General features: G+C 36.1%; 6 protein-coding genes across 10 annotated transcripts; 5 read left to right on the top strand and 1 right to left on the bottom strand.

Moving 5' to 3' along the window:
• The first annotated feature begins 655 nt into the window (after nucleotides 1–655).
• On the top strand, nucleotides 656–2,370 carry LOC136350681 (uncharacterized). Its single transcript, XM_066302654.1, has 2 exons — nucleotides 656–1,800; nucleotides 1,864–2,370. The coding sequence occupies exons 1-2, from the start codon at nucleotides 831–833 to the stop codon at nucleotides 2,010–2,012; spliced, it is 1,119 nt and encodes a 372-aa protein (XP_066158751.1). The 5' UTR covers nucleotides 656–830; the 3' UTR covers nucleotides 2,013–2,370.
• A 457-nt stretch (nucleotides 2,371–2,827) lies between these two features.
• On the bottom strand, nucleotides 2,828–5,056 carry Rnf11 (Ring finger protein 11). Its single transcript, XM_066302656.1, has 4 exons — nucleotides 4,459–5,056; nucleotides 3,469–3,663; nucleotides 3,227–3,414; nucleotides 2,828–3,138 (listed from the first exon to the last, which is right to left on the bottom strand). Exons 1-3 carry the CDS (start codon nucleotides 4,564–4,566, stop codon nucleotides 3,271–3,273), a joined length of 447 nt encoding a protein of 148 aa, XP_066158753.1. The 5' UTR covers nucleotides 4,567–5,056; the 3' UTR covers nucleotides 2,828–3,138; nucleotides 3,227–3,270.
• A 275-nt stretch (nucleotides 5,057–5,331) lies between these two features.
• On the top strand, nucleotides 5,332–8,418 carry Dsor1 (mitogen-activated protein kinase kinase 1). Its single transcript, XM_066302652.1, has 5 exons — nucleotides 5,332–5,476; nucleotides 5,647–5,966; nucleotides 6,601–7,234; nucleotides 7,289–7,618; nucleotides 7,776–8,418. Exons 2-5 carry the CDS (start codon nucleotides 5,851–5,853, stop codon nucleotides 7,869–7,871), a joined length of 1,176 nt encoding a protein of 391 aa, XP_066158749.1. The 5' UTR covers nucleotides 5,332–5,476; nucleotides 5,647–5,850; the 3' UTR covers nucleotides 7,872–8,418.
• A 277-nt stretch (nucleotides 8,419–8,695) lies between these two features.
• Nucleotides 8,696–13,523, top strand: Ipo9 (Importin 9). Its single transcript, XM_066302646.1, has 9 exons — nucleotides 8,696–9,083; nucleotides 9,220–9,361; nucleotides 9,621–10,042; nucleotides 10,100–10,672; nucleotides 10,874–11,304; nucleotides 11,442–11,607; nucleotides 11,704–12,506; nucleotides 12,611–12,800; nucleotides 12,885–13,523. The coding sequence occupies exons 2-9, from the start codon at nucleotides 9,220–9,222 to the stop codon at nucleotides 13,191–13,193; spliced, it is 3,036 nt and encodes a 1,011-aa protein (XP_066158743.1). The 5' UTR covers nucleotides 8,696–9,083; the 3' UTR covers nucleotides 13,194–13,523.
• A 338-nt stretch (nucleotides 13,524–13,861) lies between these two features.
• On the top strand, nucleotides 13,862–15,622 carry EMC3 (ER membrane protein complex subunit 3). The gene is made up of 4 exons (XM_066302655.1): nucleotides 13,862–14,236; nucleotides 14,451–14,704; nucleotides 14,759–14,920; nucleotides 14,978–15,622. The coding sequence occupies exons 1-4, from the start codon at nucleotides 14,085–14,087 to the stop codon at nucleotides 15,154–15,156; spliced, it is 747 nt and encodes a 248-aa protein (XP_066158752.1). The 5' UTR covers nucleotides 13,862–14,084; the 3' UTR covers nucleotides 15,157–15,622.
• Nucleotides 15,623–15,994: 372 nt separating this feature from the next.
• vig (vasa intronic gene) lies at nucleotides 15,995–20,418 on the top strand. 5 transcript variants are annotated; one of them, XM_066302647.1, is made up of 8 exons: nucleotides 15,995–16,434; nucleotides 16,545–16,677; nucleotides 17,406–17,717; nucleotides 17,908–17,991; nucleotides 18,046–18,129; nucleotides 18,363–18,546; nucleotides 18,648–18,866; nucleotides 19,332–20,418. In XM_066302647.1, exons 1-8 carry the CDS (start codon nucleotides 16,194–16,196, stop codon nucleotides 19,395–19,397), a joined length of 1,323 nt encoding a protein of 440 aa, XP_066158744.1. In that variant the 5' UTR covers nucleotides 15,995–16,193; the 3' UTR covers nucleotides 19,398–20,418. The 5 variants fall into 5 exon arrangements, with proteins under 5 accessions (XP_066158744.1, XP_066158747.1, XP_066158745.1 ...); XM_066302648.1 differs by having other exon boundaries at nucleotides 15,997–16,434; nucleotides 18,657–18,866; XM_066302649.1 differs by having other exon boundaries at nucleotides 15,998–16,434; nucleotides 17,920–17,991.
• The last annotated feature ends 342 nt before the right edge of the window (nucleotides 20,419–20,760 follow it).

Raw genomic sequence — 20,760 nt, 5'->3', positions numbered from 1 at the left:
ACAGTTTTTTCTTTTCGTCCCAGGAAAGCAAATTCAAAAGGGCGGGAGTAGTTTGGGGCGTAAAATTATTAGTTCGATCCAAATAAAAATTGTTAAAAGTAATCGTAAAAAAAGTTCAAGTAAGCATAATAGAATGTGACGTATGCTATCAGTATCGTCATTGCTGCCAGTCGGAATTTTTTTGAAGATGATATGTTCGTACACTCGTATTAGAAATATAAGCAACAGTACGCTGGGATTAATGGAACTTTTCAATACATTTTTGGTTTCTTTGAAATAGTTCAGACAAGCGCAAAATCGACTCGCTGGCTAATATGCAATATATTAAATAGCTGCTAGTTCAACTGGATCCAGTATTAACCTAGTCACAACATGTAGTATAAAACCATATTGGAAGAAATCTTAATGACCCTGCTGGCTTTGATGTCTTGTTTGTTGCATAATACTTGCTGTAGTTCTCACACTGTTGTTATAGTTTTGATTGATGTAAAAAGTCAATTGAAGATATTTTATCTTCCGAAATGTTATCAATTGATAATTGTAGTATTTTTAAGGGAAAATTTATTCTACCCATGAAGAATGTAAACTTTCATCCACTGAAACATCATATTTTGACAGATGACTGCCCGACAGTTGTAAAAGTGTCACTAAATTCCGAATGAAATTTGGAATATGGCAATGGGATTTGGAAACTTGACAGGATTCTGCACTCGTTTGTTTATTTGTTTCAGTTTGAAGTTTTTAATTTATTAGAGTAAATTTATATATTCAAATAGTATTTGGTCTAGGCTACCAAAATCAAGCTTAAGCTGTGTTGAGAAAATTCAAACATGGGAGGGTGCCGTTGTTCATATAAGAACTGTATTAATACCACGAAATCTTTGGATAACATCCACTTTTTCCATTACCCAGTCAAACACAGAGAAAGATGTGTATTATGGATTGAAAACGCTGGCAAGCCGAATTTTTATGATTTAGACGAAGAGCAGCTTAGAAACAAAGTCGTGTGTGAAATGCATTTTGAAGACAGATGGTTTGTAAACACTCAGAAAAAACGTTTGCTTCATGGTGCTGTCCCTACTCTCGATGGGGATTGCAATGAAGCAATAATGGGCCCGTCTTCCCCTTCGGAAAAAGATACTCCTGTTTACTTACCTTCAAATCAGTACAATGATGTTAAAGTTGTTCCTGCAAATGAGGATGGCACAGTTTTTGTTCTGGATACAGACAACATGTTTACCATATCGCCTAAGATTGAATCTTACATAATTAAAAACGGGGTACTAGTGCCAGCAACAGCAAATCGAACCTGGCCCACCCCAACAAATCGACCTGTTAAACAGCCAATGTCACCACAATTCAAGGCAGAAATAGCAAATATAAATACTGCTCCTGGGTCTGGGCCATCCAAGCCTCTGATTAAAGATAAGCAAATAATGAATGAGGTGTTTGTAAAAGAAGAACATGATGGGGAACTATACAAATCAACTAAAAAATTTGAAAATGGTTTAGCTAAATCACAGCAAACATTATCAAAACAAAGCATTGAACCACAGAAATCAAATTCAATTACTTCAACAAAACAAGGGTTGGTCCAAAGTCACATGAAACCAAATGTGGCAAAAAATTATTTAAGGCAAATCAAAAAGCACAGTCGCGATATTGCTAGTATAAAAAGAATGTTAAAACAGAAGCGAATAGTTGCCCCACCAACACCAGACATGAAGACTATTCTTAATGAATTGCAGCAGCATGATCAGATACCTCCAAGCTTATTGACAATTATAAGTTTACTTTTAGGTAAGTAGATATTAAATAATTTGAAACTTTTATTAATTTAAGAACTTAAAATATACATTTTAGGAGAAAAGTCTGATCTAAAAGAAGATGACATTGAGTTCTTTACATCACTTCACAAATTATCTCCAGATGTCTATCAGTATCTTTCAGAAAAGTGCAAGTGGAATTTGCCAAGTGTTGATGTAGTTGTAGTCGATGGTCAAGTTGAATAATTTACAAACTACTGTTTTTTGAGGTTTCTAATTTTCTCAAATGTGTATATTGCCTGACTACCCCACATGAAATACAATCGACGTCTTTGTACTGCTGCAAAGAATTCACTAGGGGTTTTCTCACTTTGTTTAACTTTTTGTGCTTATACTCTTATTATTTGATACTTTATGTCATAGCCTAATTTATGGGGAAATAATTCATTAGTTTATAATGATGTTTTTTGGTCCATAAAATCTTGAAAAATATGAGGTGAACTTTTATTTTTATTGTTTATTTACATAGATTTCTTTTTAAAATAGTTGAGTGTGTTTTCTTTAAGGTTTAAATATAAAATTGAATAAAGTTTGTATATAAAAATTATGTATTTTTCTTGATAATTCTTCGTTTATTTCACACGTTTGAACGAACAATGTTCCTTTTGCCAATGACGAACTACGCATTGAGCACTAATCTCAAGTCACCAAATTGCCAAGAAAAATGAGAATTGATAAAAATACTTTTATCTCTGTACCTCGTTCTATTAAAACTCTTTCACAAAAATTAAAATTGTAATTTTCAGAACAATTTTCATTTAACAAATTTTATGTAATTATGAACAGAACCTCCTTCAAAATATGTAATTATTGCAACACTATTTCTGCAATCTCATACACCAAGTGGAAACTAAATCTTGTTTTCTTCGCTAGAGTTGATCTCAATAAATTAGCAATTAAGTTATTACACTGTATGAAACACGGGACTATTGTGTTCTGGCACACTACTCAAATAGACATTTGAGTGAATAATATGTAAATCCACCTATTAAATAATAGAACAGAATAGAATAGAATTTATTCCTATATAAAAACAATTTTTTTTACAATCGCCGTAACTAATATAGACACCACTTAGCCTAAATGCACATGCGGAAAACAAAGATATTATTATACCAGATATATTTAAAAATTCAAAAAATCTCTATTCACTACATCACAGTTTAAAGTCACTAAAATTATAAAAAAGATTTATATTTTTGTAAGTACCTTGACGGTAGATTTAGTAGTCTGGAAAGATAGTTCCCTCACTCTGGTAGGCAGCTTAGTGAAAAAAGCCGGGGCACACTGAAGTTTATGACCTTCCAAAAGCCTATGACAAAAACAATTCCAAAATTGGAATTTTCCTCTCAATAAATAGGTACAACAACTAGCTCTATGCACTATAATTCTTTACGTACCCGCTTAAACGCTAAATTAATAAGGCACTGGCCATCATCTTCAGTTAGTTGGTCTCATAACTAGTTAATAATGCTGCATCTACAGGTTCCATACAACTAGGACAAGTAAGGCTGCGCATCAGCCAATCATCAATGCATGCCATGTGATATGTGTGCATGCATGGAAGATAACGCAATGCGTCTCCAACCTTATGAATAAAATAATAGTTATAGCAGTGATGATACATTTGACTCAATAGTACCATAAATTCCCCCATACATATAACACATTCCCTTGTCTTTTTACATCCGTCATATTTTCCAGTGGGCAAGTGTTGGATCAATCCAATACGTTTAGCAATTCTGATTTGCTCCTCTTCTGTGAGTTGTGTAACAGAACGAGTTACACTTGGGGACGGATGGTATATCGGCGGTGTGTTCTGAGCCGATAGCACCTCCTACAGAAATAAGTGACTCCTGATTGTCTGTAATTTGCTTTTACATGCACAAATTTGAAGTTTGTTGGTAATAAAATAGTTATTTTCTAACTAATGTACTCTAAGATATATACGAGTTGAATGAGTGAGATTTACCAGTACATTGATAAAATATCAATTGTACAACTGTTTTGCCCAAATATCAGTTTAATAGGCTCCTATCCCTTCGAAACAGTTTGCTTCTTAATCTGGACAAATAGACGAAAATGCTTTGTTATTCTATTTATTTACTTTAATAGGAAGTTTAATCTATTATAAGCTTTTTTAGTTATTTTGGGAAAGAGTTTTTTAAGAGTATTTTACAGCAGTAATAGGGAAACAATTAAAAGACTCCTTAAGAAAGTACTGTAAAAATCTCAAATCTTTTCTGATGACAATGTATATTCATAACAAATTCGTCAGACATTCTGAAACTTCAAATTAACACTTTGCCTGATTATTGAACGCTAATGCCCTGATCATATGCCTATCTGCTGCGTTCTACTTGAAAGCACTTGTCTAAACATTCCTTAAAACAATATCTGCTTCAAGCACTTGATGATTGTATGACCACTGCTCCCCTCTGGGATAGCCATGAATGTAGAAGCTGTTCTCCCATGACAAATTCATTACATTATTGTAAAATTTAATGTATTTATTGAGCAATTAGTAAAAGTACGACTGCATGGTAATCCATAAGGACACCAATATCTGATAAATTCAGTTTTGTTTATTGTTCCAAAAGACTAATAGGTAAAAGAATAAATGACCACTTACCTGATAATTTGGTGGGCCCACTGGATCTGACGATGATTCCCTGATACTATCTGAGCCTCTCAAGAGAGAAATATCATCTGTTGTTGACCTCTTAAAGCAGTTACCCATGATGTTAACTTTTTGTGTTCTTATCAAAGAGACACCAGCACTAGGCCCATCATAACTCTATAACGAACGTAATTCCAAATACCATCATTGCAACCGATTTACAATTGTCCCTAAGACGAAGTACCATATATTTAGCGCTTATTGCACAAAAAGCATCTGAGAACTTTCTATCTGTTTTGCTTTCTACTTGGTACAAATTTGTTTAATGATCATATAATTTTTTCGTTCTTTTGACAATAGTTCTCAGAAAGGCTCTGATTCTATAGAAACATGTGAGGAAACGAAAGCAATTTTTGACGGCCGCGATTGGTCAACAAATGCACAGGGCAGTTTCATTGGACAGAAATCTTCATTCTCTCCCTGACGCTTTCCGGAATCAGGGCCCAGAAACTACGTCCTGACAAGAGTAAAACTTACGACGTACTTGACAGCGCAACCGAAATCAATGGATTTCATTGGTAGAAATTCCCCATATTGGGAGTTTGAAGGTCATGCTTTTAATTAACGCTTCAAACGCGTAAAATCAAAATAAATTCAACGTTCGCGCGTTTACACTGCTGGCTTGATTTTTAGTTCAAATGCGGTCTAAATTTGAAAGTTAAGTTAGTCCGGCGTGTAGTTAAATATATCGGTCGTTTAAGATGGAGCTGAAACAGCTCCGCTGCTACGCAATATGCAGCAAAACACAAAAACGAATTGCTGTGTCAGCGGCGTTTTTGACATTCCCCATAATAACACGCCGGGAAGTTGAAATGTTACCGAGACCAGATATACCATTCTGCGGCTGCGCCAATCTGAACTCTGACACTGACAAATAACATAGTAAAAAAAAAAAAAAACAAAAACACTGAAAAACTACTGAGTTATAACGAGTGATCTTAAAAGAAACCTCCCCAATAGACCTTCATTTGTAAGCGTAAAGCGTTGATTAAACAATTTATTGTTAACCATCAAATATCCGACAATCAATAGATAACGCATGATTTTAATCAAGTCGGAACTCTGATTTTTCCACGCCTACTTGACGTTTTTTTTTTAATGATCACTCTTTATTTTTTGTTTTGACTACCTTTCTTCTAGAGTCAGCAAAAGGCAAAAGCTGAATTTTCACAAAATACAGGGAGATATCTGTAGAAACAAAATTTTTAATTACTTTCATTAAAAACAACTTCAATAAAATTAGAGGTGTGCCAAGGTTGACTGCCACAGACTGGCTACAGAAGACAGATAGGGCAGTTTCCGTTGAAGTGGTTTGTGATGCTTATAAGTGGTGCTTAATGCATAATGTCCAAAAACAAGTTAAACCTTACTTTACCTCCGGGATCTATTGATCAAACCCCTAATTTGACTCCAACATCTTCAACATATGAAGAACCAAGTCAGCCTGTTGGGCCTGCACCGTAAGTATTACAGCGTCTATTCGTATGGCTGTCTTGAGTTTTGCACTCAATACAGATGATGCACTTTTATCACAAGGGCAAAGCTACAACATTAATTTTAATCCCTGTAGTTTTTCACATTGATTTTTATATAAGGCCATGTATTACATTAAATTTTTTAATAGTTATATAAACTATTCCAACCTACTAATATGTAAAATCAACATCTTTATAAGCGTTTCTCTCGTTTTTTTTTGTCTTACAGGTAAAATAAAATTTAAGGTTCAGTAATAAAATGATCAGAAAAATAACCAAACTCTTGTGGAAAACTCCATGAAACTGGAATATGCTTTATTATCATGCAAATTATGATCAATTTACGATCATTTATACCTTACTCTTCAAAATCATCTGCGACTTGTCAATTGCTCAAAATTGAATGTTTCACAGTTCTAAATTCACACCCTGTACAATAACGGGGAATTACCGAAAATACGGTCGTTAATGAGGCACAGACCAAAAAAAACGCTTTTCACCTTTAGCTAGAAGTTCATTATAAAAATTAAAGCTAATAAAATTTAGAAACTTTGTCGCGCTTTTAGTTCAGTTCATGTAGCCATACATATATCTTTATATTCAGTGTCTTCAATTCCAGGGCACCTAGTGTGGGTAAAAGGCCAATAGATCATATAACAGCTCAATTAGAAGAACTTGACATGGATGATATTCAAAGGAAACGTATAGAAGTGTTCCTTGTTCAAAAAGAAAAGATTTCAGGTGAATTATCAGACGATGATTTTGAAAAACTGGGGGAACTAGGATCAGGGAACGGAGGGGTTGTCAACAAAGTAAGGCACAAATCAACTGGCCTAATTATGGCGCGAAAACTTATTCATCTGGAAGTCAAGCCTGCAATTAAAAAACAGATCATCAGAGAATTAAAAATACTCCACGATTGTAATTTCGCACATATTGTGGGCTTCTACGGCGCGTTCTACAGCGACGGAGAAATTAGTATTTGCATTGAGTATATGGATGCCGGTTCACTAGATCTCATACTGAAAAAAGCAGGACGCATCCCAGAAAATATTCTAGGAAAAATTACATCTGCGGTCCTGAAAGGGTTGAGTTACCTAAGAGACAAGCATGCAATCATGCACAGAGACGTGAAGCCGAGTAATATATTAGTTAATAGTAGTGGAGAAATAAAAATTTGTGATTTTGGCGTCTCAGGCCAACTTATTGATTCCATGGCGAATTCCTTCGTCGGTACACGAAGTTACATGTCCGTAAGTTTAGACGAGTTAGTAATTGATCAAAAAGACGTTATCAAACTTTTCCAGCCTGAACGTTTGCAAGGCACCCACTATTCTGTTCAAAGTGACATTTACTCTTTGGGACTGTCTCTAGTAGAAATGGCTATTGGAATGTATCCAATACCCCCACCCGATGCCAAAACGTTAGCGGTAATATTTGGCCAAAGCAAAGAAGGAGATTCACCAGATAGTCCCAAAGCACCTAGACCAATGGCAATTTTTGAACTGTTGGATTATATTGTGAATGAACCACCTCCAAAATTACCCTCTGGGATATTTTCATCGGAGTTTGAAGACTTTGTTGATAGATGTCTGCGGAAAAATCCTGACGAACGTGCCGATCTGAAGACATTAATGGTAAGCTTTAAATCGGTCGGTACTATTAACTTGACCCAAAAAAGGTGATAATTTCAATGCGAGTTTTTATATTATAGTTTCTGTAGCGTTCAAGCTGCATGTTGCACGAACTGGATAAATTTTGAATGAAAATATCTTTATAATGTCCTTTTTTTAGAATCATCCATGGATTAAGAAATGGGAAACCGAAGATGTAAATGTCGCCGAATGGGTATGCCAAACGATGGAAATTCAGCCACCAAGCAAGTCTTAATTATGTTAAGTCGTACTGAATTTTATCAATTATCCTTGGCTACATCAAATTGTCCAAACATTTATTCCACATGTGTTAATTATTTATATTTGCAATAGCGCTTTTTAATGGAATATTGTATATGTATAAAATTTTGACATTTCAATTATTGAATTAGCGATATTTGTATATTTAGTTCTTATCATTATTGTATGTACAGGTACATCGTTTTACTCGTCTCATCCTATTCACAATTTTCCTATTAGAACTTAAATGAATTTAATGCAGTCCACAGTAAAAAGATGAAAGAACCCGTTTCTCTGTTTTAGAAACGTTGTCAGCTGTAAACTTTAAGCGCTGCGGTGCCATTCTGATTTATACTTAAGTAGCCATTTTCTCTCAAACATCCCATATTTCATACGATGGAAAGCGACGTAAGATAGTACTGTTTTTTTCATTTACACTAAGTAATAATTGTTACTTATTTTAGAAGATACAAATTCTGAATAGTAGTAGGTTTGAAGTGCGGATACTCCACTCTTTAAATACATTGAAATTCATTTATATATTTCGTGGGTGTTATTTTCATGTAATATTATTAAACGAACCACATTTAAAATTTTTCGTGTTAAACAATGTATGATGGTTGGTCCAAAACGGAACGTTTGCACGACAATTTCTGTGCAACCAGGTAAATCCCCGGTAGTGTGATCTTTGAAAAGAGAAGTTAGTGGACTACCATGAAGACGTAAATGAGCCTTCTAAACAACAATACTGGAAGGGTTAAAAATATATATATATATATATATGTGGCGAAGGTGTTAGTCACCATAACTGAAATTAAGCCTCAATCTGCAATATTGCTTCCACAGATTTAATGGAAATAAATCGATATCAATGTAGTATACCAAACTTGTGCGTTGCAATTGTAATGGCGCCACTATAGCACCGAATTGCAGTACTACTCGGAATGAGGTTAGGTTTCATTAAAACGAATTTCTCTCGACTACTGAAGAAAGTCGAATATTTAATTCAAAAATATCAAACAAATCTGTATTTTTGAACGGTTTGGAATTAAATTTTAACTTTTATCAATTAAAAACAACTATAAACACTAAATACGTAGTATAATGCACGATAATTTAAAGCAGTAACCAGATTCCTGTGGGCTTTTTGTGTTCTAATTGCTTCCAGTTTTTTTTTTTATCAAGTGTTAATCGACTAGACATCAAGGTAAGTTGGGAGTTGGATATCTCATTGAATATCCTTCTATTCTATTCTGTTCAGTTCTATATTCCCGAGCAATATTGAATTTTGATTTTCCACCGCAGTCTTGCAGGTGTTCTTTTTTATATACCTGTTTTTTCAGATGTCGAACTCCGGGCACTCCGTAGGAAGTAAAAGTCCTCTGCACGAAGCTGTAACTTGCATCTTAAGTTGTGTATTGCAAGGCCATAACAGAATGTTAAAAAAGACTATTGATAAGATGCAAAAATTACAAGTTATTGAAGGTTAAAGGGGTTTCAATTCAATTTTCTAACACCTTAGTAAAGTTGCCATTCAGTAGTGGTTCCTCTGAAGGTCAATGCACCACTATGTAGGAACTGCCAATTCCAAAAATCTAATTTCCAAATTTTGTTCCTAGCCACAAAAATAATGTTTTTTAATGAATCTCTCCTTTTAATTTAAACCATAAATCCATTGCTTCATCGCAAGTGCGGCAGAATTATTTGGCGTAAAAATATATTTCATTTCAGCCATTATTTTTAGAATATCCTCTAGTACTATCTGAGATAATAGATGCGCGTGACGAGCCAAAGGACGAACGCCTGCTAGCTGCAGTATGTTTGAAAAATTATCTGGATGGATATCTAAACCAGCAGTACAAAAACTCTGCACTTTTTACTAAAGGCTATGGAAATACTATATTGCAGCTGCTATTTCAGGATATAAATAACCAATCCCCAGTAATAAGAGAAACTATTGCGACGAATATCGCTCTTCTCTTGACGATTGGATTTTGGGACGAAGGCACTGTTGTGCTAAGCAATATGCTTGAAAGTCAAGATCCAATACAGATCTGCAATGCTGCTCATGTACTTAACAAAGCCATAGATGAGCAATATATAAAAAATTGTGATAGGCTCATGTTTTTACCTTGGTTCGGCAGATTACTTGATGTGTTAAAAATGGTGAGTAACTTTTTTATTTCAAGTCTCAGCATAAACTATGACTACTTTGTTTTTTAGACTCATTTGCCGTCTGTGGGCCGAGCATTTACCATTCGTCCCCTGTATATCCTCATTAAATTTCTGTCACCTAACCCCAACATTTTACAAGAATGTTTGGCAAAAGCAGTGGAGGAATTTGAGAAGGTGTTGCACGAACGCTATTCTCCACGGTCTGAATTTGCCTTGAAATACGAAATTATGAAGTTTCTAAACAATAGCCTCGACGAATTCAGCGAATACTCTAATATTTTCATTCCTCCGATAATGCCGGCGGTCGGTATGATACTTACCATGTGTTGTGATTTGTTTAAAAAAATCGTGAGAGGCTCCGATCCGCCGCCTAAAGACTCGACAGAGGAGCAAACCGATCCAAAAAACTTCTTTGACTTGGTGGGATCTATGCTCACTATGATCTATAATTTAATCGACCTGCCCTATTTAGATCTGGTGCTTGAGGATTTATTTAAATTGATTTACTGCGTCTACGTATTAATGTCATGCCACAGTAGCATGGAGGACGACCTGTATACACTTGATACGCAAAAGAATTTCTATTGGTCTTTAAGAGACGCCTGTAAGCTAATTCTTTTAGTAAGTGTATTAATTGTCTATGTTATAAACTTATTTTACTACACTTTTCCATCGTATCAATATATTTGTAAAAAAATGTTGCTGCTCTGAAGATTTGAATAGTAACAGGTTTCTTTGCATCGAGTACTACTATTAGTTCAATATTACTATGTTTCATGTAATGCCTTCGTATAATATCAATAAATTATTTTCCTCTTTTAGCATGTTGCGGAAAAAATTAAAGACCGCCAGCCTGACGGCATAATGCGATATTTCAAAACCACCGATCTCGTGTTTCAACGTCTTAATCAAGAACTAGAGCAAAATCACGGAGATACCGGTTCGCCAACTGACGTATACAAAATCCTTTATATGTCGCGGTTAACTGAATCGATGGTGTACGGGCTTGGATCTGTGAAGGAATATATGAACCTAACAGATCCCCAATTTCCGTTCCCATTGAGTCATTACTTGAATTATTGGACTGGGCTATTGGATCATTGCAACCCGATACTTCAAGGCAGGATTATCTGGGCAGGCGGATTGTTTTGCAATCTTCCAGCACTCACCGCCAATGCTGCTGATTGCCACTTTAAGCAGATTATTGGAAGTATTTCAGGTGTTTCTGGTTATCTAGTCGTCCCATCAACTGAGTAAGTCCTAGTATTAGCGAATGAAAACAAGTTTCTCATCAATATTTCATTAAGTACAAGAAACTGTATTGTAGCTAGAAGATAGGTGTATACCCCACTCGTTAAATATTTTTAAAATGTAAAATTTTACTTTGCAGAGCGTTGTGTCAGTATTATCAACATTGGTACGAGCTTGGTGAAGAGAAAAAGAACGTTATTGGTCAATACGCCCAACCAATCTTCGAGGCCTTGATGCATGTGTCTAAAAAGATTCGCAAGTTTGAATTGGTTCACACGTTGCGGGCTTTGGGCCTTTTAATTAAGGCAAGTTTTTTATGTAGTAGAAAATCAATTATAACAATCTTTTAAACGTTGTGTTATATTCAAAATTTGTTTGATTGTGGCAATTATATATTGCAGTGTCACAGAAATCTCGCCAAACCCAATATCGATGAGATGTCTGAGTTATTTATTAAAATTCTAATACAATACTCCACGAGCCCTGCCGTGATAGCTGCAATGAATTTCGCATGTGGAAAAATCGGCCAAGCCGATGGTTTTAAGGAACCCCCCGAAAAGGACAAACTACTGCGTTTTTTGCAGTACTGGGTTAACAACCTCAAACCGGAAGAATTGCGCGACGAATTAGGAGTCGCTTTTGAACTGCTCAATACCGTTATCCTGTACGCTCCCATCACTGATCAAGCTTTCATCTTGCAAATATTTTCTACAGCCGCCACTAGAATCACGATGAACAAAGATCGCGACTTGGCATTAGACGAATCTGCAGGAGCCCTTTTGACGACTATTGCCACTCAACGTTGCCCACAATTCAGAGTTTTGGTCGATACACTAAAGGGCCAAGTTGTTGCTGTCCAAATTCCCAAGCTTTTAGACCTTCTTTTATCGCCAGACGTCGATTTTCCCTCACATATTTTGGCAAAACTTGTAATTACCATTCTATACAATCTACCCGACTTGATGTTGACTCACTACGAAGGGATTTTGAGGAACCTTGTCACGTGCAGTGCTAAGCCGGACTGCAAAAAGGTCAAAGCAAACTGGGAAATATTCATATTCATTTGTATGAATTATACTAATGAGAGCTTGACCATCTTGTCGAACCTTCCAGGCCCCCATGGCGGGAGTGCTTTGGCGTTCATGCTTAAGTTGTGGAAACCCGATTACTTTTTGAGCGTTGGAATCGTGGATAGAAAAATATTGTAAGTGAAAAATTTTATTTTTCTTGGCCGACTATTGTACTCCACTGTTTGGCTTGAATATGGATATGTGGAAGGTTTAAATATTTCTTTATAAAAACTTTCAGAGCGTTCTGCTTAATGGGTGTCCTTGACAATTGTCTCGTAAACCATCCCGAAGCACGTCGAATACTCGAAGAAGAAGAAGTGTTTGCTTTCGAATATCCATCTGTGAGACATCCTGCCGCGAAAAGCATAAATGGACTGCAGCATTTGATCTTCTTACTAATTAATAGTATGTTGTGCGAGCACCAGATGGTAATTTTTTCCTTTATATCTATGTGCATATCAGACGTTAATTATTTCATTTTCCTCAGTTATTAAAGAAATTCTTAATTCCAGCACAAACAAGGAGAAAGACGAATTTCATATTCAGAATTCGAGTTCGATTATTCGGATATCGGCGAAAACCCGGAAGCTGTGAAAAAGGAGGAGGACTTATATTTGTTCAGAGTGCATCAATTCAATATTGACGTCTTGGCCCAGGTCTCTCAATTCTTCAGAGCAGCGAATACCGAGTGTTACATGAACGTCGTTACATATTTCTTCCCAGAAAGTACCTGGGGAATACTGAAAGAAATAGGTTGTCCAATTCCTGAACCCGAAGAAGAAATTACCGAAGACATGTACGTGCAAGAAGCCATGGAGTAATTGGCGTACATGTACGTTTGGATTATCCAGAAATTCTCCCTCGCCGAGTGGTGAACCAAGTGGCTGTGTTGTTGAAGCCTGAATTATGATTGTTGTTATGTTTAATATTTAGTAATTTCAAAATTTGTATTTAATAACGGGAAGATAAAGAGAAAATAGGTGCAATTACTGGATGCAAGTTGTAACAACCCGTCAACACCAAAGTTTTTATCATGTTTTGACATTATAACGTTATTTTGTTAGCTTGTCATCTCGTGCTATTACTTTTAGTATGTAATTGTAGTGATTTTTACCAAAATTTGTAAATAATATGCTTTGCAATATTAGAAACTCGGTCCTTATTAACGCGTATCCCACAATCTAGATTGTTCAATGTGTAAAAATTTAGATTTTGAAAAAATTTCCTTTATTTGTAATTTAAGTTTTTCCTCTAATGAAAGATTGACTGAACTATGAAATAAAAAACTCACAAAATCGGAGATATTCACATCTTCTAACTTTATAACGAAAGATTTTAGGAATAAACAGCGTTATTTATCGATGTAACGTAGATTGGACCTTTTGCCGTTACCGTTTGAGATACCCTGTATATGTGTAACTTCAAGAACAATTGAATCGTTAATCGTTGAAAAGTGCCGCCGCGCAATCGCCATTCGAGGCACAGATGACGCACTGACAACATCAATTTCAATATTTCCTTTCGTAAAATATAACCTAAAAAAGGGGGCTGGATAAAGGAAAAAGTACATCTCGCATTTTTCTAGTTAATTTAAGACGAAAAACCTACTAATTCATAAAAAAGTGCTTTTTTCTTAGACATTTAATCATTCAAACGTGTATACAATTTCAATTCTTTCAATCGATAACGATTTCTGAATTTTTTCGTTGAAAATGACTGCGGACCTAATTGTCGACACACAAATTCGCGTATGGGTTTTCTTGCCGATTGTTGTTATTACCTTTCTAGTAGGTATTATTAGGCATTATGTATCCATACTATTATCCACGCAAAAGAAGGTCGAAACCCAACAATTCCAAGACAGGTATGCTCAATGATCATTGCAATACCATCTTACCCTATATATTATGAGGTAGGGCCTGTGAGACTATGGGCCCTCCATTTATGCCGGTCCTATTTAGTGCCAAATGACTTTGGAAGAATTTCTTTACTATTAAATAAAACACTTTCTTTTTTTCATCCTGTACATTAGTGATCAAATTGCAAAATTTTTAATTGAAAAATGGGCATCTTTTCAGTCAGATGATTATGAGGTCAAGGATGCTTAGAGAAAACGCCAAATATATTCCAAAAATTGCTTTCCTGTCACGGAGACAAGCTTTCAATAAGGAAGAAGATGGATACCTGACTCAGAAGCGACCAGCTGTAACTCAGAATATGATGACAGACCCATCCATGATGACAGATATGGTCAAGGGCAATCTCACAAATGTGCTGCCAATGATAGTTGTGGGTGGATGGATTAATTGGATGTTTTCAGGCTTTATTACAAGTATATCTGGACATACTGAAGTTTATATGTTCTGCAAATGAATGAACTTTTCAGCAAAAGTACCATTTCCTTTGACTCTTAGATTTAAGTCTATGTTGCAAAGAGGCATAGAACTGTCACATTTAGATGCTTCGTGGGTTTCATCTGCATCTTGGTATTTTTTAAATGTGTTTGGTTTAAGAAGCATATATGCTTTGGTGTTAGGTGAAAATAATGGTTAGTTTTTTCTGCACAATTTCAATTTGTAAAATGACTTTTAACGCTGAATTTCAGCTGCTGATCAATCGAGACAAATGCAAGACCAGATGTCTGGAGCGGCAATGGCAATGCCTCAAGACCCTAAAGTCGCGTTTAAGGCTGAATGGGAAGCATTAGAAATTGTTGATCATCAGTGGGCACTCACTGACATTGAAAGTAAACTTATTGGGGAGGAAAAATTTAAGTCAGATTAAATAGTTTTGATTTCATAGGATTAATATTTAATTGTGGTTATAGTAATAATAATTATTATAGTGACTAGTCATCACCAACTCCTAAAATTGTGTTGTTGCAGTAGTAACCTGAAAGACTAATAATTAGTCGTGTTCATGAAAACCGATTATTAGGCGATTTGCCGTGTTTTCGAGTCGGAAAATAATCTAATTTATCTATTTTTTACTTCGACTTGAAATTAAAGCGATTCCTAGGCACTTCTGAGGATAACGCCCATTTAACAACACGGAACCCGCGGAAAAAGTAACGCATGCGTACTGCTCGACGAAATCGCAAGAATGGCTTCAGAGCTGTAGAGGGGCTGCTTAGTGTCACGCTATTGGTGGTAAAGGAGGTGTAAGTGGTGCATTAACGTTAATTCACCTTCTGTTTTACGTATATAGGAAAGTGTTAAAAATTCAGTGAGAAATAAACAATTTTTTGTAAGCTTTTGTTATTTTTATAGGAAATAAATGAAAAAGAAACTTTTTTACAAAACTCGTAAGTTGGCGTTCAAAAATTACCAGGAATTACGTCTCCCAAGCTCCTTTCATTCATACAGCTCTCAATGGTGTGAAAATTTTGAATATGCCCCTATTCCGACATGCGCTTGACAAGATACAGAAATGCCGATTACCGAATGTACCCCATTAAGGGTGCGTGTTTTTTGACAGTTTAGATGGCTGACAATTTCACTTCAAGGCTTCGTTCCAACAAGGTAGGAACACAAAAGCAACCAATTCGGAATAGCTAGAAATATGTGCAAAGATTTTCAACCCGTATACTGCGCATATTTGTGACGGTCCGCTGTAGGTTTACTACTCTGATAGAACACATCTCTCTCGTAATCATCGTGTGAATCGTGCACGCGAGTAAAACTTCAGTTTGTGTCGTGTGTAATCGACTAGCCCGCCATATTGCATTACATGAATGTGTGAATTGTGAGAGGCTAAAAGGTAGCCATAATAAATCTTCCAACATCTTAAAGTTGTGAAGACCATTTCCAATTTTTTCCATAATGGAGAATTCCTATGGGATCGGCGTCACGAACAGGTACGCCCTCTTCTTGGACGATGAATCCGATCCGCTAGAAACTCTATTCCAAAAGCAGCAAGAAAAGGAGTTAAAGAAAAAGACCAAAGTCGCGGAAAAGGAAAATAAAGTGAAACCCGAGCCGGCAAAAACCAAAATAGTGTCGAATACTCAGAAGAAACCTACGAAGGAGACGACTGCTACAAAGCCTCAGGAAAAACGGGATGGTAAGTTATCGAGACGGCGGGGTTTGCCGCCTTCGCGCTTTAATGGAGCACCTCACATGTGCAGATATTTCCTTTTAAAGGTTTTGTTTAAACTTGCGTTCTATTTTTAGACAATAAAATAAACCAAAGGGCCAATGCTGACGGTAAAACTGAACGTTCTTCCAATAAATTGAATAATGAGACCCGGGAAGAAAGGAATAACCGAAGGAACCGCGAATCCTATAATGGACCTTCAGAAAACCGGTAAGTGATCAAGGATGTTTTTTTATTAAATAACCAACACATCAGGGTTATGGCACAGTATTTTGATAATTGGGCCATGCCTATTTAAATAATTGGTTTTCTTCTCAGAAAAGTTAAATGTTTGTTATTTAAATATTAAAAAGGAAGGTGCAAGTTTAAAATGTTCAGGGAGTTGTTAATACTTCTGAGTTTTGTGTACTTTCAAGATCAGATTACTCTCGTGTCTGTTATCGACAGCTTAGACTAATTTGAATTATCCTGACTGAAGGTAAAAGTGCCTATTGCTGCTATAATTTAGACTTTACCCATTTCATTTAGTTATTTTACGTATTTTTATTTATTTTTTTATGTTGGTTGAAATGGTTATGTGTTTTAATTTCATCTTAAAATTCCATTAATTTTTGTACCTATGATACAGTATCCATTAAATAGCGGGAAATCAAGCAATATAGTGTTGTTTCATTTTGAGATCAACTAAAATATGTAATCTTTACACCTCCCACGCCAAACAAACCCAGTCGAATGCATTTATCTGTTGGGGCATGACAGTCACCGCATCTGCTCGACGTACGGAGTGTAATACCTTACTTATCCAGCAAATATACGTTCATATTCATTCGCTTTATGTTTAGTGCTAAAATAAAAATGCTTTTTACCTTTTCTTATCTCAAAAAGACACTTTTTGATGTGTAGTCATAAGAATAAATATCCTCATATGGGATTTGCAGGGACAGAGAAAACAGGCCTAGACGAGAAAATTCTGACTTCGAGAACCGTAACAATCGTGACCGTGGCGAACGTGTGGACCGTGCTGATCGTGGAGAACGTGGAGAGAGAAGCGACCGCGGAGAACGTGGGGAGAGGGGCGACCGCGGAGAACGTGGGGAGAGAGGCGAACGTGGTGAGCGTGGAGACCGGGGCGAAAGGAAAGATGGTAGGCCCATTGGAAACCGACCAGGTGGACCTCGAGGCCCGAGAAAAACGTTTGACGACAGGCGAGGAAAGAGAGAATTCGACAGGCAATCTGGATCTGATAAAACGTATGAATACTTGTTATTTATTGTTTTGTTGTGAAACATGTTTTTTTTTATACAAAAACTTTTTGGAAAACCTCAGATAAGAGCAGATAGTAACTTAAACGCGTTAAAAGTAATATGCATTATGTCGTGAATATTAGACTAGTTTGAGTCTATTGAAAATGGCCTTAGTTACGATACCTTATTAATGCAGCCATGGTTACAGAGGAGTTAAACCAATAGAAAAACGAGACGGTGCTGGCGCTCATAACTGGGGATCGACAAAAGATCTTATTTTGTAAGTTAAACGTGACTTAATTTAAAAGCGACTTGGTAATTTGGTTTGTTTTAGATCTGAAGTGGACAGACCTAGCGATGCTGATCAAACCTGGGGAGAAAATGAAAAGCCTGAAATAAGCAGCGACGTCGAGAAGAAGTAAGTTTTATTTTGAATTTGGATTGAACAACACTTCTTGGAAATGCTGCTGTATGCCTGAGATTAATTTGAATGTGTGTTTGTTATTATAGGTAGAACTGAGAAAGGTTGAAAGTCAAACGCATGTTATAACAGTAAAAATGATTCTTGAGTTAATTGGTGGGAGATAACACAATCAAATTCTTTTATTTAATATTTACTACTTTAAAGGATTACAATATTTGTTTCTAAAGGGAGGAAACAGAAGTGGAACAAACTCCGGTTGAGGAGGAACCGAAGGAGTTGACTTTGGATGAATGGAAGGCTCAACGCGCTGGTCGCGCCAAGCCTCAATATAACATTCGCAAAGCTGGGGAGGGTGAAGATCTTTCCCAATGGAAGAAGATGTTTGAGTTGAAGAAAAAGGAAAAGGATGAGGTACATGCAAAACTATTAACATAAATGTATTCATTCCCTATATGTAGAATTTTGAGAAATGTATTAATTGGGATAAGCAACATTTTATCTGAAATGGGCAGGGTTTTCAGGAATCCGAAGAAGAGGAATATGACGCTTCGGAATATCCGCAAAGAGTTGGTCGCCAGAAACACATTTTGGACATTGACATTCAATTTTATGACAACAGACGTCCCGGTGGTGGGAGGGGTCGAGGAGGTCCTAGAGGAGGTAGAGGAGGCGCTCGTGGCCCGCGCGGTCCTCCACGTGAGAAAGAGGAGAGAAGGTTCCGCGACGAGCCGGTAAGTTGGCACTCAAATAATTTTTGTTTTATTAAGGTTTGGACTACATAGAGAACGAATGTAAACATTTATTTTAGCGCACTTTTCGACATTTTTAAGTAAAATGTGCCATGTGTAGATATGAAATTGTGCTATAGCGTAGCGATACAGACATCCTATGGGTTATTCTCAGTTGATCACCAAACAACATTGCTAATCGAGATCGTCTAGTGTTCCAGTACCATATTTGTAAATTACTAAAAGAATCTGCAACTCTGCGGTTACGGCTACGTGGATTACGAAAGCAGTTCAAATATTAGTGGCGAGTTCGCTGTGCCTATTTTTGTATAAGGCACATTTCGATGAATCGCTCTATTTTTGAACCTCTTGGCTAACCATAGTCATTTTTACCAATTCTAACCTGCATGTGATATAATAAATTTCTTCACATTTTGCAGCAACATGTAGTAAAATTTTTTATTGCAGGTTGACGAGAAAGCTCCTAGAGCCCCTAAAGTAGACGACGAACGTGACTTCCCCTCATTAGGTTAAAGAACATCACGTAACTTGCTGTTGATGGATTTCTAACCATCTTATACCATTTAAAAATGTATATTAATACAAATTTTCTTTGTTAATGCGTTGGTATAGAAATTAGGGTTTACCAGCATGCCGGTTTGCCCCGCTGGCTGTTTATGTGTTCGAATAAAACTAAGCATCTTGATTAAATCTGATTGAGATGCCAAATAGACTTTACCGGGGTGTTTGATTAACGGTAGACGTCCGTCTTTATCAAAATATTTACAACAATGACGCAATTGATTTTTTATTTTTTGATCTAGTGTGTTTTGAATCTGGAACAACTATTTATTTTCGGCCTCGATTCCTCGGCAAATTGGAAAATTGTAATTTTATGAAATTATGTTACTCCGCTCCTAAGCGCCATTAAATTGGCAGTTTGCGACATATCCATTTCAATTTAGTTTTTTATAAGCGCTGAAAGGGTGGCTTGTCGACGTTCGCCAAATTAAAGGACAAAAAGTAAACTACAGTTCAACGTCGACGGGCCACCATGTTGCCGTTCAGTAAAATGAATTTAGAATGGACAAATTGCAAAATGCCAATTTGATTTAGTTTTCGACTTTGTTTAATATTGAATTTTAATCGCGAAAACGTAAGCGCTGCTTTCTTACCGGTTGCGTCATTGTTAACACAAATCCAATCGAGGAAGGAGATAATTTATATTTTAGGCACTATGTTATTTGAATTTTGTTTTATTAATCAGAATGTTTGAATTACTTTTTCCTAGTGTGAGCTATATCTACTAATGGTTAGCAGTTGTTACGTTCTACGGCGCCCTGCTAATCGTAGCATTACGATGGTAAATAACTGCTGATTCTTTGATCAAAAAGATAGTGCAAGGCACGGTCGATAATGCTATACTATTCAGTTATTTGAAAATTTGCATACTTAATTGGCTACGTCTCGCATTTCTTGAATTTGTTGAACGTTCTCATCTTGCAATTTGTATCATTTTTAATAAAAAAATTATTAAAAATTGATTTAGATATTAGTTTTATTTTATTTCTTTCACCTTACCTCGTAGGAATTGTGCAAGTGCACGCTTCTACTAAAAAAATATGTGAATAAAAGCTTTATGCGTGTGAAATTTTTCGGAAAAAAATATCGTGATGTGCACTTAACCCTAAATTTGGTCTTCATAAAATCGGTGGCGTGCAGGTCTTTGAAAATTAAGTGTTTCGATTTCGGCGAAATTGCGTTTCGCTCTAGCTATACGATACAATTTTGATGTGGCGCAGCGAAAACCCGAATCGAACAAGTTCAATTTTTGGGTCTTAAAAATTCCATGGACTGTATATTACGGAAATTTTTGCGCCAAAAGGTCAGTTATCCG

The sequence above is a fragment of the Euwallacea fornicatus genome, chromosome 3 (genome assembly GCF_040115645.1).
Source record: "Euwallacea fornicatus isolate EFF26 chromosome 3, ASM4011564v1, whole genome shotgun sequence".
NCBI classification, from domain to species: domain Eukaryota; kingdom Metazoa; phylum Arthropoda; class Insecta; order Coleoptera; family Curculionidae; genus Euwallacea; species Euwallacea fornicatus.
The sequence above is the reverse complement of the archived record's forward strand: the minus strand, read 5'-3'. Positions and strand labels throughout refer to the sequence as shown.